Consider the following 18441-nt stretch of genomic DNA (forward strand, 5'->3'; position numbering starts at 1 on the left):
TCCTGTCTCAAGGTTATCTCAGTTGCTTCTACAACATATTTGAGAAGAGCTGTCTGTAAAGAGCAGTGTCTCCTATCTCAAGGTTATCTCAGTTGACTCTAAAACAGATCTGATGAAAGCTGTCTGTAAAGAGCAGTGTCTCCTGTCTCAAGGTTATCTCAGTTGCTTCTACAACATATTTGAGAAGAGCTGTCAGCATCTCCTCTTAAAGGTTATCTTGTTCTTTCGTTCTGAAACAGACATGTGAAGAGCAGCGTCTCCTGTCTCCAGGTTATCTTGTTCATCAGCTTTTTCTACAGCAGATATGTAAAGAGATGTCTGTAAAGATCAGTGTCTCTAATATCAGGTTGAGCTTCTGCTCCAGGAGTCTGACTTGATCTTCTAGCTGCTCCAGATCACCAGCAAGATTGGTTGTTTGTAAAGGGTAATTTGGAGAGGATGGGGCAGCATCTGATATCCTTGATGCTGCTGAGGATTAAGAGGGTGAATCCGTTATCCAGGTATAATGATGGGGAAGGAGGCTAATGTCCTCCTTTTTCTCTCTGATAGTCATGATATAGATACATCAGTCCGATAGCTGTCTAAAAGTAGCTTAGCTCATACGTCTATCCTATTCAAGATTCGTGGGTTCACTAATCAATCTCCAGGTTCCTAATACTGCCATGACTCAGAGAAAAGGAGGAGGAGTTTAGAATGAGTAACAATGCCTAAAATACTATATCTACCTGATTCCACCTGTACTAAAGTACACATATACTCTATATCTATTTACTCTAATAGGAATAAAGATTATTTTGTGTATTATATAGGAATGAAGATGTAAAGTTAAACTGTCAGTTTACAAATAAAGATCCTGAAACTAGAGTTGTTTGGCTGAAGGTGAGATATATTAATCAATCAGTCAATCAATCAATAAATCAATTCAAAATTTCACAAATCATATTATGAAATGTCGCTGTTGCAGATATTTGCATCTTCTTAATTTAATTTTAAGATATGAAATTTGAGAAAATGATTCTTAGTATTTTATTTTTGCAGAAGCATTATTTATATCTTTCTTTAGAAATTAGTTTTCTTAAAGGTTTAGCTGTTATTTCATTTTGTTTTGTTGTGTTTCTGTGTCAACCATTAATATAAAGATAACATGAAATTTATCTCCTTTATTATCCCTGTTATTTTCTTAACTAGGGATGGGTACCATCAAAAACAAATTTTTGTGATCTTTTGAATATTTTTCACTATTTTCTAAAACCCGGAAGTTAGCTATTTACTAATCTCAAAAAGTTTCTATTATATTCTTTAAATGATCTTTAATCTCAATACTGAACTTTTTTTTAAATTCATGTTTATTAAGTTGTCCTAGGTTCTTTTTCCATGCCTGGTAAAATTCATGATTTTTGTAATCTTTTTGATATTTTTTATAAAAACAAATTCTTAAAACCAGAAGCATTGGCAGCAACAACTTCAAATAATTATTAAATTTTAAATTTTTAATCTTTAACTTTTTTAATACATGCTATAATTTATGATATGGCAATCATTTCCCAAATTCATTTTTTTTACTATTTTAAGCATTTATGGTACTTAGGAATTTTTGCAGTAACACTTTTAATTGTTAATTTTGTAATCCAGTTTTCATACAGCGCGACCTATTATATATGATAATTTCAAGATGACCATGTGTATAGAAAAACTATAGTTTATTATTTCTAAATGATCCCTTTGTTTGTTCATGATTGGTTAATTTTTCTGAATAACACCTTCATTCTTGCACAAATTTAATTCATTCAGAAAAAGTTCAACCTTTAAGGAAAACGATGCTTTTTTGCCTTAGATAGTTTTTAATTTTCATGTTTCATGTTCCACTATATCTAATAAAATGAATATTTTGAGATAAAATTATCTGTTTAGGACGGTTTACCAATAGAGCTAGTGAATAATCTACACTTCTCTCTAGTTGATGGAACTAATCTTTTAATCTCAGGTGGGATTTACAAATATTTTCTCTTTCTCTTAACCTTTTTCTGAATGGGGGGGGGGGGGAGGGGGTTTTGTTTATTTTTTTTACCAGAACATTAAAATTACATCTTGCTAATCTGAGCGTTCAAGTTTTTTAAATTTTTTGTTCTTCATAATTGGGCAGACATTTTACTTGAACATTTTCAGCAACACATCAAAAATAACAAAATTTTTTTTAATATTTGATATCTACAGATCTAAACTTCCATATTTAAAAAGCCTTTGAAAAGCATGTGTTTAACGTTAATATTGATTAAAAGTTTTTTTTTTTTATTTTTCCTTCATACTCTTAAACATCAGCACTGGGGGGAGATGTTGAAAAAGCCCTCCCCCCTCCACCTATATCAGACAAAATAGCTGTATTATCTAAACAATATTTTTCTCTAGAATTAAATATATTCTTTAATGAAACAAATGAAATTAAGCAAGTTCTAAATAATACATCAATGATTAATAAATAGGAAAAATTAATACTATTTCAACCTATATTTTACAAAAATAACAGGTATAGAGTTTATACCCCCAAGTTTGTTATTTTATCTATTTCTAATGTTCCCCCATATTATTTAATATTTTTATTATTTAAAACTAATTGATTCCTTTTACAGTAATTTTCAAATCTACATCCATCATTCAAATTGAATGCTTCCTTTGAAAGACTATTGGACGAAAGTAGACATTTAAGAGCATTTTTGTCAGATTTGCAAATTCTTAAAAAAAATTGTTGACATTAAAACAAGAACAAAAAAATTATTAAGCATTATTAGAACTATTAATTAGTGTCCATTTCATTCTAGCAAAATTACATTATTTTAATGAATTAATTACTTAATTTCACAGAAATTTATCTGGAAAAAGTTCGAAAATAATTTTTAAAATATAATTTGAAATTCAAGCCAATATTAGTTTAATTTGACACAGTTTTATTCTAAAACTTTATCCAATATTTAATATTAAACTTCCATACAAAATTATTTTCATTTTAAACTTAAATGTTTTCAACCTAAAAAATCATCCAATCAAATTTCAAACCTTTTTCAGATAAAAAGTTAGTATTTCCCAGTTGAAAATAGTCCAAGGGAATAGAGTCCTTGAGACAATCTCTGACTTTCTAATCCCTATATCTTTGCAACTGCATGTTGTAGACCTCAGATATGTCAAACTATTAGTTTTGTTAGTTCAAAAATCAAAATAAAAAATGTCTTAGGTTTACACAATCAGGTTGCAAATATATAGGGAGCATGGCAAATGTTTGTTTGTGGCAAAGACACAATGCATTCTGGTCATTATTTCATTTTTTTAAACTACTCATGTTAGATTCCTCAAATAACCTGATTGGTTCAGTCATTACTACATTTATTGGTTCCAAATCCAACCAAAAGAAATTACATACAGTGAGAAAAGTCCCATAACATGGGACACAGCCTTTATGCAGTGTAATTAGACCAAATTGACATAAAAACGATTTAATAAGTTTGCTTTGAAACAACATTAAATACAAAAGTATGAAGATAATATTCCTTTTTCACAGTTTTCTGGTTCTTGCTGTACCATCACAAGACAAGCGTTAAAAAAGAATTATTCAACAAAAATTGGAATTTTTTTTTTCTTTCAACATCATGCTTCATGCTTTCTTCAGAATACTGAAGACTTGTGTTTAAAAAACTCTAAGGTTGGTTATTTGAAAATTCCTTAAGTATGTAAAAATCATACTTTTCATATTTTATCAAAAGATATATTAAATGAGACTAAGAAACCCTACAGCTCCAGATATATTAAATGAGACTAAGAAACCATTCTGAAGATCTAATAATGAGAGGACTGATTAAAGAATCCCCTTCTTTTCCCCCTCCCCCCCCCCCCACCAATCAACCCCCGTGTCTCCATTTTTTCCCCCTTATAATAAGGAAAGAAAAGTTTCAAAATTATTTTTATGAAAAGTCTCAAATTTTTATTTTTCCTCACAATGTATATTTTTAATGAAATTTTTGAAATATTTCATATAGTTCCCTGCAGAGCCGTTCCTCAGCTCAGAGTAATTGGGAGAAAGGTTTTCTAAAGAGAAGGAAGGGGGGGGGAGGGTCTAACACTTAAATAAATCAGCTAAGTAAATCTCAGTAAATTAACCTCAATTGAAGTGAATTACAAGAGATGTGGTGTCATTTAGAAAAAAAACAATAAAAATATAGAAATATCCTTTCTTCATATTGCTTTTCTTTTCCAATACTTGGTAATATAGACTTACAGTATCCTTTTCCATTTTCCCAATGTGTTATTATAATTGCATTGTCCAACCATACAAACTTCAGGGGGGGGGGGAACAACCACAACACTCTAAGTATGTCTTATTAAGTGCATTTTCTGTTCTTATTGAAATACCTATAGTGGTAGGCAATTATATCAATACAATGAAGACAAATTTTTAATTCAATTTTGATTTAAATTAGGGTGTTAAGAAAAAAGAAGTCAAGAGAATTTATCATTTGAAAAGCTTCTCTTTGATTACATGTAAACTTGTAATCGGAAAAAGCTTGTTAATAATCAAACTTAAATAAAAAGTTGTCTTCATTGTAGTGATATAATTGCTTACCACTAAAGCAAAAAACAGCATAATAAATAAATAAATAAGAAAATAAAGAATATTTCTCAATCGCTTTAAAAAAAAAATATTTGCATTTCTTCTCAAAAAAAATAAAAAATATTAACACAATAATTTAAAACAGCAAATAACTTAATTTTTCTTGTTAAAGAAAAAGAAACATAAATTTGAATAGAAAACTTTGAATATAAAAAGATTCAGATTCAAAAATAAGACACTATATTTTTGACATTTTTTGGTAGAAGATAGAATTTCTGTAATATATAAAAAAATCAATACTTTTCTTTTCTGGCAGGATCAATTATCTTAGTTGTATGAAGAGGAGAGAGGGGAGGGGATACACAATAAGATTTAAGGATGCCACACAAACTGAGCTGGGGGAAACCAACTAATTTTAATTCATCATGTCAAAACTATGAAGTAAGAAAATGCAAAAAAAACATACATTAGAGCTCTAAAACAAAATTTAGTGAAATGTATTATTTTGCAAGATTTAAAATTTTTTTTAAAGATTTTAAATTGTTATTGTTATTGTTATCAATAAACAGATGGTGTACCCTAAACTAAGCTTTCAGTGCGAACTGTAGTAATCTGCAGTATTCTGATTAAAGAAATTCTAGGCAGTGACTTTTTTCCTGTCTCTATTGTGACATACTGTTAGTGTTTTTTCTTTGTAGGAAGGTCCCTAACTGACTAAACAAAACTACAAAATTAAGAAAAATATAAATCAAAAAATAGCAAGTGTGTGTTGTATCTCCTGGTGGGAAAACTGCTCCATTAAACCTATTAAATTGCCTTATAAAAATCATCTCTGTATTATATAAGCTAAACTCACTGTGTAACTATAAAGGTTTAATGTGTTTGTAAAGGATTTTACTCCAGTTAACTCAAATTAGCAGATTTTCAAAAATAATTTTTACCATCCACAAACTTTCCCTGTGGGTTAAGTGAGTTACCACAAAAAGTTGGACTTGAGAATTTAATATTTATTAGATACCAGTAAAAATAAAATTCCGCTTTTCTCCAATAGGTGTCTCTGAGGTTTCCTTCTATTTTGCACTGCCAAAATTTTTTCTTTGCATCCTTGATAATAAATGATGAGAAATTCCACAAAATGTATAACAAAAAATTCTCAGAATGGTGACAAGAAATTCCTCCGAATAGGTTACGAGAAATTCCTGAGAATGGGTTACAAGAAATTTCCACAAAATGGGTTATGAGAAATTGCTTGGAATGGGTTACAAGATATTCCTGGGAATTATTTACAAGAAATTCCTTAAAATGGGTTATGAGAAATTCCTCAGAATGTGTTTCGAGAAATTCCTAAGAATTGGTTCTGATATATTTCCGGGAAATAATCACAAGAAAATCTCCAGCCCCGGCCAAACCCAGCCACTGTACAGTGTTCATCCCAGGAATTTCTCAATGGAGAATCTTCCTGTAAATTCTCAAGAAAATCTCCAATTTCTCTTGACATTTTCAATGAATTTTCCTGTGAAAGATTCCTGGAAATATTGACAAATTCCTGGGAATTTCCGTGGATTTTCCCCAAAATTGTTGCCCAGGTTGAAGTAGGTGATAAAAAACTCTTGTAATCTTTAGAAGACTGCTTGTAATTCTAGCTCCACTTATCAAGAAACTATCATGTTAAGGAGAATACAGTGTATTTATTTTAATTAAAGGGGTTAAAAAATAGGGTTAAACATTTTTAACCATTATAACAGGATAATATGTACTTAAAGCCACCCCATTTCCTTGTTTTGCGCTCAGACAAAAACTTGTTTCTTTAGCCGTCTGCAGTCAATTATCCAACTTAACAAAGTCTGAGATAAAAGCTATAAGAGATAATGTTGTTTCACCAAAAACTACTGAGAGAAATAATTAAAAATAATGGAAAAGTGATCCTACAGGCAAAAACAAATAGAAGCTAATATAGAGGCTTTTTCTACTTGATGAATGTTGCTTCATATAAGCTAACATTATTGATAGAAAACAGATAAACATAACTTTTATATATTATTGTTTGATGACAGGCCTTAAGTTAATAACAATTGGTCTTGTTGTACATCAATTTTTATTAATTTAATCTATAAACATATTTACATAATAATGAATTATTATAAATAAAGAACACTATTTTTAAAAAGGTTGTCTTTTCACATCACGCTGGCCTTTATGTATTCACTTGCCAGAACCCTAGTGAATACACTTCTTTAGTGTACAAAATACATGCTTATTTGTATAAAAATATGTAAAATATGCACAGAAAGGAATTGTACCATTAAGCTTTTAATTTATTTTTAAAATGCAGTATTTTTGTTCTTTACAGTAAATGCTCTAAAGAATAACTAAAAAAGTGCTTTTTTCCCAAGCACATTTTTGAATATTAGGTCAACTTTATAAGGTTAAATATTAGGTTAAAACATTATTTAAAGCAAAATAATTCATCAATTTTTTTTGGCATTGTACCTACTAGAAGCCCTTTTTAGTACAATAAAACTAAAACTATATTTTTAAAACACTTCTAGCTGTCTAAAAAGTTCTGTTTTGTAGGTGCAACTGAACAAGATAGTGCAGTTTACACTTGCCAGTTAAAAACCAGTTCTGGACAGACCTCAGCTAGTGCTAGTGTAACTGTACTCCCAAAGGAAATTCACATGGAATTACTGCTGGATCTAATTAAAAATCCTATATTGACAATTCTTTAAGATCTAGCATTATAAAAGTACTGTTTACTTAGTGCTTAAAGATTGAGCAATATTTCTCTGATAATATGTTTTTCTTCATTTAATTCCCCTGGGGATTCTAGGAGCGGGGAGTGAAGAAACCCAGTTCCCCAGACCTACTTGACTTCCCTGCCTCCCCAGGGAAACCAAGGCTGGTTGGATCTACAAACACATCTATCAGGGTAGAGTGGAGTAAACCTGTCAGGGTTGGGAAAAGTCCTCTAAGAGGATATCAGGTGATACAATTTTCATTTGTTCGTTGGATGTTTTGCGCCGACATGTTAAAATTGACACTTTCCTAAATACCCCAGTCATTGATCAAGGATCAATTTAGTTTACCCTGGACAAAACCACAGCTTAGATCATGTTTACCCCTCAGTTTCTTAAATTCATAATATTTACCCTTTTTCAGTCTAAATGGACATTTTTCATTTTAGTCTGAAGTCTTGAAAATAAAAAATGAAAAACAAAAGATAATGTACATTATATCTAAACCTTTGCTAACAATTGCCTTACAATGAAAAAACTTGTAGTAGGATCATTCCTAATGCTCGTATAATATTTGAGTCATTAATTAAAATTGGTAATGATAGAAAAGTGTGGGAATATTTCTTTTTGTAGCTATCCTTAACCTTTCGATATATTGGTGTTCACCTTCAATGTAATCTAAGATAACACTTGTAATATGTAAATAGAACTAATCATATTATTCCAGGTTGAATACTATATCTCCGGTGAGGGCAACCATTGGGTTCTTGTGAATGTTCAGGAAACATTATCGTCTGTGAAAATATTATTTTATTACTTAATATTATCCCCTTCATACTTATCCAGGCTTTAGAAATATTCTGAAAAGACGGGGTAACATTTTCATAACAGAGATGATATATCATTCTTTGTTAGCAGATGCTTATCATGGGATTGTCCCATCACTCAACAATATTTCAAAGAAGGGGATGCTAGGAAGTGCCTCACAGGGTGGTTGAAACTTTGTCAAGGAGATTCAAATTGTGTTTTGTTCAGTTTATTGATAACTCTGTAGGATATCAAATCTAAGATTATATCATGAAATGTCCTTTTTTCTCTATATTAATCCTAACTTGAAAGGCATGCAATAAAAGTAAACCCCAATTAAAATTTAAGGAAAGACAAAAATTTCTTGTAAAAAATTTAACTCCCATGATTCAAAAAAAAGTGAACACCGTTTTGTCCTAAATACTAGCAGGATGGATTGGCAATATATGTTTGTGTGATGGTAGGAGGAAAGTTTAGTGATAGAACACCTGGGTCCTAGCTCTACATTGATATTTCTAGTCAGGAACAATATATATATTTATTTACATTCTTTTATCACAGGTTTCCTTTCTGGTTAAACAAGGTATATTTCTTGAAAATCAACCCTCCCCTCCCCCAAATAATTTTTAAAAAATGTGAAATTTTCTTTCTATTTTTAATTGCCAAAATTTGATGCCAATAATAATGCTTACCTATATGACAAAAAAAAAACACATTTTTACCAACAGATGTTGTGCCTTTTTTGCCTTTTGTCTTCCTTTTCAAATTTTGAATGTTCAGTGGTGCAACTAGCACTTTTGAGAGGGGGAGCAAAATTTAGATGGGTTTAGGGGGGCTAGCCCCCGCTGTCAAAATATTTTCAAAAAGAAAGTGTTGTTTTCAGGATTTTAAGTTAAAAAAACAGCGTTTCTTTAAATCAAAAAAAGAAAATAGTTAGAAATTCTAATAGAAATGATGCACAAAGTGCCAAAGAAAAATTTGGGTGTGAGGGAAAGAGAGTGGGGGCAAGAGGGGGACGAAATATGCTTGGGGGGGGGGTTGCCCCCACTAGTTGCACCACTGCAAATGATATGGCAAGGCCAAAAATGTCTTTATTAAGAGACTAGATTTTATAAATAGCAAGACACAGTTGAACTAAAATTAGATCTTCTTCTCTTGTGCTACAGGTCAAGCTCAAAATCAGTGGTTCAACGTAGCCTACTCTATCGATTTAATTGAGGTCTTAATTAATATAAATATTGGTAAAGAGCTCGGAATGAACACGGTCTATCTCCTCCAAGTCTACTCTCTGACCCAATAAAACCCAATAATGGAGGGAATGAAGAAGATAATCTTCAAAATCTAATTCAAAAACTCAGGTTTTGATTCTAAACTTTTAAGATAGTTCCAGTATCTTTAATATCAATATATGACATACTATGGATAAAAACTCGAAATTGGATTGTAAGGAAGTTTCAAACAATTTTTAAAGAATTCAGAATTTTTTCTTCTTTTTTATGTTTACTTTAAACAATCATATGATGACATTTTATATAAAAGCTTTAAATATGATCAATCACTCTGTTAAATAAAACTAATACAAAGTTTGTACATTTTATCCATTATTTTTTCCAATGTAAAGTTATAAAATAATTTTGTAGTGCATTTCTAACAAAATTTTCTTTGTTAGCATGAAGCAAGTTGAATGGAATGGAGTAGCTGTCAATTCTGCGACTCAAGTCACCTTCAAGTGGAATGTAAGTTTATTAATGTATCCAAATAAACTAAACACTTTAATTCTTAATTATTTATTTGCAGCTTGATCTGGTTTCATTTTTCAAACTATCAATTTTACTAGTTTGAAATTTTGTAAATCAATAAGACAGGAATCAGAAAACTATTGTTTGAGTATATATTAAGTTTTTAAAGTTGACATATCTAACTAAACTAGACCTAAGTAGATATAAAGCGAACAAAAGGAACTAAAATATTATAAAAATTCCACAAAGCAAAATATGAATATATTCCAAGTGGCTCAATATTATGTATTTTGTGTATTCTCTAGGGGACACTATTTTATTGTTCAATAACAATACAATTTACTAATTCTATATGTTTTTGTACAAATGATTTATCATTTTAAATATTTGAAGAGGTTGAACTGTCTTTTAAAAACTGAATGATAACCAATTAATAACTTTTATTTGAATAATTTTGATGAAAACTTTGCTAATAACATTTTAGCCATACACATAAGGTCATAAAAACAGAAGGGGGGGGGGGGGAGCATACAGATCTAGTCATGGTCAATAAACTTTTCTAGAAATTTTAGGTTTTTTTACTTTTAAAAAGTTCCAACATTTCAAAACGGTAAAAGTTTTATTAAACTCAGATCAATCTTTATCTTAAGAGAAACGAGAAATTTTTTTGTTTGTTTTTGGTTGTTTTTTTGCACATATCTTATCTCAAGGTCAAAATTTGGCTTAGTGTAAAATAGTAAAGCTAATGTTTACAATAAACAATTTTGAGATTTGTAAAACTTCTCAGATTTGTTATTAAAAGATAATAAAAACAAAGTTATGAAAAGTTGCTTAAATTTTCTAGTCTCTAGTATAATGTGTCTTTACCCATGGTCTTTGACTTTCCCTGACTAACTCACATTTACTTTTTTGTTTTGGTAGACTTGTTTATTTCAGAACCATGAACATTGTTGTAATCATAGAGTTTCTGAGAGCTCTAAACATTGCAAATTTTAAACGCTTGATTTCAACATCTAATGTGAGCACTTTAAAACTTAATACTTCAGTTTAAATTTTCCCTGTAGGAATGACCCCATGGGATATTGAAGAGGAATTAGATTAAGATGATGACCATGTTAATTACAATAAACAAGTTTTGCCTTCTGGTTAAATTACTCGTAACCTTTATTTATTCTCATTACTTTTGTAACATACGTCACATTCTAAAAATAGAAAGTTTCATTAAAAACTAATCTTAATCTATTTTTGCCAAACACAATAAATATTTAGGTTGTGCAAAACAGGAAGATTATTGAAGGATATCATCTATATGTTTGGAGGGTTGAAGGGGTGGAGGAGGAAGAGAAAGGATTGAAGGTAGAGATTGCCACCTTCGTTTTTTTACAAATCCTTCTAGAACAAATTATTTTTTATGGTTAAACTATGATAAATAAATGTGAACGATTTTTAGCAATTTTAAATCAATCAATTTCTTTTGTTTTTGTTTGTATTTATTTCTCTAACTGAACTCCTTGTTTTTTCATTGTTTGCAAATTTTTCCAAACAACACCATCCTTCACATTAAATGCTTTTATAAATCAAAAATGAGGTCCATCTCTAGGTGAAGGATGATAAAGAAAGTGATGAAAATATTGCTGGAGGGCAGACTGAAAACAAAGAGATAATTACACTTTCTGGAGGAATATTCTTGAAAACTTCAGATATTTTTTTTTATCTAAAGAGACTGTCAGCACAATTCAAGCGAGCCTCAAAAGATGGAAATGCCCGATTCACAATGGTATCAACTATGAATTATGTATCAATTTTAAAACTTTTTAGTGTATTATTTTGCATCCTGCATTGTCACCTGCATTGTTAAAATTACGGTTACAGTCCCTTTAATATATTCTTTCTACGAGACATCCTTATCATTTATAGGGAAGTCATTTCCAGAAACCATTGAATTAAAGAAAGGGCAACTCCAAATTATAACCATTATATTAAAAGCTTTGTCTGGTTAGAAATGAGTATAATCTCTCTTTGAATTTTTTTCTTCTATTTGTGCTTTATTTATTACTAGTTGAAGGGCCTGAAAAAAATTTGAAAATACAATTTTGAAAGAAAAATATTAGAAAAAAAAATATTTAAAAATAAAATTTTAGCCTATAAAACCCCCGGCCACCCACAAGTGTCCACACAAAATTTCAGCCCAATTAGTCCATTCGTTTGGGCGGCTATAGACACACATATATATAAATATACGAATTTCTTGTTTTATTATTTAGATTAATGTCTAGCAGATTTCTTGCCACCAAAACAATAGACGAAATGTGATAATTGAATCATTTTCAAGTTAAAAAAACAACAATACATATGTTACATTTTTGAGAAGACAAATGTTTAGAGGGTTTTAATATAGCATTTCCCTCTTTTAATGGAGGATTAATTGAAATTTGAACGACAGTCTTGTCAGTTGAAAATTCAAAGCACTTCTATTTTCTAAATACTGAAAATATTTAGTTCTTTCGATGTTAAAAATGATATGCTATTTTTTTGGTTTAATTTTACAATTTCAAATTTAAACTCTTTAAGCAGGAGAAAAATTTAGAAATTTTAGTAGTAATCTGTTTATTTGTTTGTTTTGATGTCGGAACCCCATGACCTATTTGTCTCAAATTTTGATTGGGGAACTTGGGAGGCCAACGGGAAAGCTTTTTAGCTTGGTTTAAAGATTCCATGTTGAGTGACTTTTTTAAGGAAAAATAACTAAAATTATAATTTATGACCAAGCGCAGGTAAACGGCTAGATAAACCATGATTTTTATACAAGACTAATGTTTATTAATTTTAATCAAGTTTTCAAGTATTTCCTAACAGGAGGAACTACATCCTACACTATGAAAAATCTGTCTCCGTACACCAGATATCAAGCATTCATACTTCCCTTTGCTAAAACAGCTTTTGGCAGACCTTCAGTAATTATCTCATTCACCACTAAAGAAACAGGTTAGCTATAAAATTTGGAATTGAAAGTTTCGTCCTGAGGCTGAATCTATCAATTTACATGTAAAAAAGTAATCTCTGTTTGCTTGTATGTTCGATTATAACTCAGGAATACCTTGACTTAGCTTAGTTTCTTGGCAAGGCTGGGTCCCAAGATAGTCTACTATAAAATAATGAGAAAAAAATAGGGCTTTTATGTTAATGGTGTGAATTTGTTTTTGGATGATTATGCAGAAAAATTTAATCATGAAATGCATACTGAGCTTGGAACTTTTACTTATGATAAAATATAAGCTACAAAGATTGGACATATCTTTTATAAAAGCTTTTTCTAATCGCAAAATCAGACCTCTGATTGATGGTTGTTCCATAATCCATCTCTCATTGGTGAATTCCTAGAACTTTGAAGATACGTTTTAAAATAAAGAAAAATTTAACCTCCAAGTGGTGGATTAGCTAGTACCGTCCATGCAAAAGTTTCCCCTCTAAGTTCATGATGATAAAGCTTAATTACAGATTTCAGATTTACAGTATTGGATTTAGATCAGGGGTATTAATTTAATTAATTTTTGATTTTAGGCTTAGGATTTTTTAATAAATTCTTCAAAGTAAGAGGTCCCAGTTTTTGAACACTTTTATTATGGTCTTTTATTTGCATTGAATTTGAACGGTGTCCGAATATAATTAATTTGAGCCGTGTCTTAAATCCGCCAAAAACCGGTTGCAGTTAAGCACCGGCTTAAATCTTGAAACATTGAATACAATTTTAAGTGCAACCAACTATATTTGAGGCACGCTTAAATTTAAGCCACTGCTAAAATTCTTTAAATTCTGTCTCCAATGTTGTAACTTTTGATTGTTGAATTTTTTCTTAAAATCATTAAACTGATTACCTAATAAACCCAATAGCTTAAGTAAAATTTTTTCCTAAAGGTAATACTGTAGGAGTAATTTCAATTAACCTCACAGGTCCACATGCAAAGATAGCAATGCCCGATTTACAACGGTACCCTTGAAACCTTAATGTGATTAAAAATAAGGAAGAACATGTTGTTTTTCCGACTCGATAAGTTTTTATTTCCGTGAATTTCTCCATGGTTTTATTTAAGTGAGAAATGCGCACTTCATTCTTGCAGAGAAAAAAAATATTTAAATGTGCATATCTAATTCATCCTTGATTAGACAAAGCTTTTAATTGTACTGTCGTAAATCGGGCGTTCATAGTTTACGGGATTGTAGGTGGTTCATGACCTAGTTGAGAAATTGATCGATTAAGAGCTTGTGTCCCTGTTGAGATTCATAACTGGCCCTTGTTGAAACATACAAGTTGAAGATCCCGCTCAGTGGTAGTGCCGTTGATAGTTCACGGAATTGTATCCTTGTGTTGACATTGAAAGTCAAGAAAATCTGAGTTTTACCTGGATAGATGGGCGTTTGGGAAACTGTTATGGAGTAGGTCATTTGCTACATAGAGTCCTTTTAATTTTTAGTAACGGAGTCCATTTCATCAAGTTAAAACTATTAGTGTTTAGTTCCTGTCCTACCACCGTCAAGACTAGAATTAAAGCTTGTGGAGTCCAGTTCAGCAGTAGCTAGTTGGAAACCACCAGCAGAAGAATCTATCGGGGGAAAACTTATTGGATATAAGGTCTGTAAATCATCTAATGTACAAATATAAGTAACAACTACCATGTGTAAAAACTAGCTGAAGTGCCCGGCGTTGCCCGAAGAATTTTAAAAACACTTTGAAAACACTCAGCCAAAAAAAATTAAGTCACTTATTAAGTGAAATTGGCCTCTTTACACTCAAAAATTTCTGTGTCTGTTAACTATTTAAAGTCTTAATTTGAGACAAAAAGTCGTCTTCCCAAGTCCAGAGTATAATGGGGGAAAAAAACATCCAGATAATGATTTTATTAACCCAAGGTTGAGATTCTGACAAATGGATCGCAGGTTGGAAACCTAACCTTGGATCCAGGATCGACAAGTCTTATGCTCAACAATCTATCCTCAGGATACACATATACACTTCGGATAGCAGCTTTCAACGGGTAGGTCGTCTTTCTTTCCACATTTTTTTCTGATTCTCACTGCATAGGTTTCAAATTTTTCTTGAAAAAGCTGTCTTCGTGATTACTATTCTTTTTTGACTAAAATCTATTGTTTTTGTATTCCTTAAACTAATTTAATTGAAAAAATAAGAATACAGAACTAATTGGAAATAAAAATAGTTTTTTTAATTAATGATAAAATCTAAAAAGAAATTTATAAATAGTAAAACAATCAAAAATAATCTTAGAAAATGTTAACTTATCAAGGGTTTCATATTTTGTTGTTAGTCATTTTTTTTAAATCGCACCAATTGGCCAATACCTAAACTATTAAAGTTAGCTGTCAAAGTTTTTGTGACCTATCTTTGAAAAATTTGGCTTTGCACATGTATTTCAACTTTATATCTATAACATATCTATACATAAGGTAGGGTTAAAGGGACTATTGCAGTATTTTCAATTTAACTTCCATAATATAGAGTGGTGTGTCCGATTAACGGTAACCATAAAGGGAGTGACCGGCAAGGTATGTTGGCTGAACTGTATATGCAGTATTGTGGACAATTCTTTTATGATTCATTTTCTACGAGGTATATTGACTGAGTTTGAGCGCAAAGTCGACGTTCAAAACCATGAATTTGGGTGGGGTTTTCAAATCATTAAATAACGACGACAGAAAATGTAAACAAAATTTTAAAGTGAACTAATTAGTAGTTTAGGAACAGGCTGAGAAAATAAAAATTAACAATATTAATTAAAAAATTAGCGAAAATTAGTAGTCTCATTCAAGTATTAGTTTCGATAATCTCTCATTATTCACAAAGATTGGTTGCAGATTTTCTGGATTTTTATAGATTTCTAGAAATCTGCGAACACATTTGTAAAGAATAAGAAATTTAATATAATGATGAAAATGAAATAACTGATTCTAACATTGATTTATTGACAAATATCTTTTTAGAAGTATGTTTCTAAACATCTAATTGGTTTACTTTAGTATTTTTACTATATTTTTTGTCATCGTTATTTAAAAGTAAAAAAAAAGATTCTAAAAAACCGTACCCACCTTGAACGTCGACTTTGCGCTCAAATTAAGTAATTATACATGGTGTCCTAAATGAATCCTAAAAAAAACTTCGTATGAAAAACAAAAATAATTTGCGAATTTACACCAAATAAATAAATAAATAAAATTAGGCAACTTAATATTTTTTCCAGCAAAAAATCATACATTTTCCTTAGTTTTGTTCAGGTGGAGGTTTAAAGGGCACCGTTTTGAATCCACCACTTTCTAAATGAAGAGTCTCTTGAAATTCAGACTCCAGTCCCTTTAAGTTAATTTCTAAAATATATATCAAGGTTTAAGAAGAAAGGTTATTTGATTTCATTCAGAATCTCAAAATATAAAATGCTTTTCAAGAATAGTTATTTTCAATCTTAACAAATTAATTTTGTATTAAATTTTGTTGTAGTGAAATTCACATCTCTCCACTGGAGTAGAAAGTATTTCATTTTGAGTAAATTGAAATTATAAATTAGAAATATTTGACTGAGGAACAATATTATTCAAGCAAGAATTCAAGTAATTGTTTGGAGGAGGCGGGTTATAAAAAGTGTTTTACTAAGTTTATTTAGATCGTTTTTAAACAAATCCCAACCCTCTCTAGCACTAGAATTATACCATTTTCTTCTCAATATATTTCGCCAAAAACTTTGGCATCATCAGGAGTTTGTCCTATAATATTACAGATATAAGCAAAAAAAATAATTTATATAAAAAAAAACTTTTTTCCTACAATAAATTTATAAAATAAACAATACAAAGAAAGATACTCGAATAAACAAAGAATTGAACGAAAATAAAAAAAAAACTTTTTATGTAACCTTTACAATAAGGAATTTTTCAAAATGAATATTGGCAAAACACACTTTTAAGAAAAATTAGAAAACCGTACCTTGTCTCTTGTCATTGTTTAGAAAGGGTTTTAATAAGTTTATCTTGTCATTGTTTAGATATAATAAGAATGCGAGAAAAACATAACAATGTGAAATTCCAAATGTGAACTTGCATGTTGTTTTAGAAAAAAATCAACAAATAAAAAAAAATGGGCCAGATCAATGATAGAAATTTTAGAATTTTAAAGTGAAGCCCTTACATTGTTTTCTTCTTTTTGCTGTGCAGAATTTTTCAAATAAAACTATCACTCAAATCTAAAAAACTTGTTGTGATTGATTGTGAACTATATAAAATTGAAATTGAAATCATCTGCAAAAACAAAGTTTTTCTTCAGTGCTGGAGTTGGACCTTACAGTGATGAAGTAACACTGAAAGTGGAACCCTCTCTTCTCTTCTCTCCTGCGCTCGCCCCTAGCGGTGGATTTAGGTAACTACATTTAGAACTTTTTGGTTCCCTAGCGGTGGATTAAGGTAACTATATTTAGAACTTTCTGGTTCCCTACCGGTGGAATTAGGTAAATACAATTCTCATTCACTCATACTTCTAGCGGTGGATTTATGTTACTAAAGTTCAACCATTTATTTTTGTAGCTGCGTTGTATTTAGATACCAAAGTGATAGTTTACACCCATCCATAGAAATGCATTTTTAGCTCTTCTACAATTGTTCCCTTCGCAGATTTAAAATAAAGAATATCTCTTTTGCTTTTGAACAGCTAAGCCTCTGGTGAAAGAAACAAAACTTTGAATTTTGAATTTTAAAAACTTTTGTTTTTTTTAGATTTAATATTAATTTGTTTTAGCCGCAGCATCCATGAAACCTGGTTCGTCTCCTTCATTGGGACATTTTCCATACTAAGTGTACTGGCAGCAGGGTTCCTTGTTTACATCAGGCGAAGAAGTGCTGCTAGGAAACATTATGCACAATATTCAGGTATATATTTACACTGCATTCATGTTCAGGGTATGTTGTTCAATATTCACTGTTCAGCTCGTTCACTGTTCGACGTACACTGTTCAGCGCACACTGCTCAGAGAGACCACTGTTTATAGCGCAGACTGTTCAGAGCGCACATTGTTCAAAGCGCACACTATTCAGAGCACACACTTTTCAGAGTGCACACTGTTCAGATCGCACACTGTTCAGAGCGTACACTGTTCAGAGCCCACACTTTTCAGAGCGCACACTGTTCAGAGCTCACACTGTTCAAAGTGCACACTGTTCAGAGCGAACACTGTTCAGCATACACTGTTCAACTTGCGTACTGTTCAGAGCGAACACTGTTCAGCATACACTGTTCAACGTGCAACTGTTTGGTGCAGACTATTTTGTGTACATTGTTCAGCGTGCACTGCTCTGCGTACACTGTAAAAAGGAACTGATTACTGTGTCAAAATAAAATTATCTATGAAACCTGATGCCGCAGACCTAGTAAAAACTAAAACTCTGATAGATCAAAACTATATCACACAATTTTAAAAAGAGAAAATGAAATTACTATTATATTATAAATATAATCAGCGAGCCAGGACCTAATGATTTAATTATTGAATTAATTCTAAAATAATCAAAC

The 18441-nt window shown here is 30.8% G+C and overlaps 1 protein-coding gene across 1 annotated transcript in view; it reads left to right on the forward strand.

The window, feature by feature from the left end:
• The first annotated feature begins 807 nt into the window (after window positions 1-807).
• The window catches only part of LOC111714717 (uncharacterized), a 32168-nt gene continuing 14534 nt past the window's right edge, over window positions 808-18441 (forward strand). The window contains exons 1-15 of the mRNA XM_023489877.1: window positions 808-879; window positions 1912-1984; window positions 7172-7266; window positions 7428-7580; window positions 8060-8113; window positions 8604-8662; window positions 9387-9497; window positions 9809-9875; window positions 11148-11234; window positions 11479-11557; window positions 12735-12863; window positions 14393-14508; window positions 14787-14911; window positions 17203-17295; window positions 17671-17801. Of these exons, the coding sequence (XP_023345645.1) occupies window positions 9810-9875; window positions 11148-11234; window positions 11479-11557; window positions 12735-12863; window positions 14393-14508; window positions 14787-14911; window positions 17203-17295; window positions 17671-17801 (826 nt within the window). The 5' untranslated portion in view covers window positions 808-879; window positions 1912-1984; window positions 7172-7266; ... (3 more) ...; window positions 9387-9497; window position 9809. The remainder of the gene's footprint in view (window positions 880-1911; window positions 1985-7171; window positions 7267-7427; window positions 7581-8059; window positions 8114-8603; window positions 8663-9386; window positions 9498-9808; window positions 9876-11147; window positions 11235-11478; window positions 11558-12734; window positions 12864-14392; window positions 14509-14786; window positions 14912-17202; window positions 17296-17670; window positions 17802-18441) is intronic.

This window comes from Eurytemora carolleeae, unplaced genomic scaffold (assembly GCF_000591075.1).
Source record: "Eurytemora carolleeae unplaced genomic scaffold, Eaff_2.0 scaffold1523, whole genome shotgun sequence".
In the NCBI taxonomy this organism is placed as follows: Eukaryota; Metazoa; Arthropoda; class Copepoda; order Calanoida; family Temoridae; genus Eurytemora; species Eurytemora carolleeae.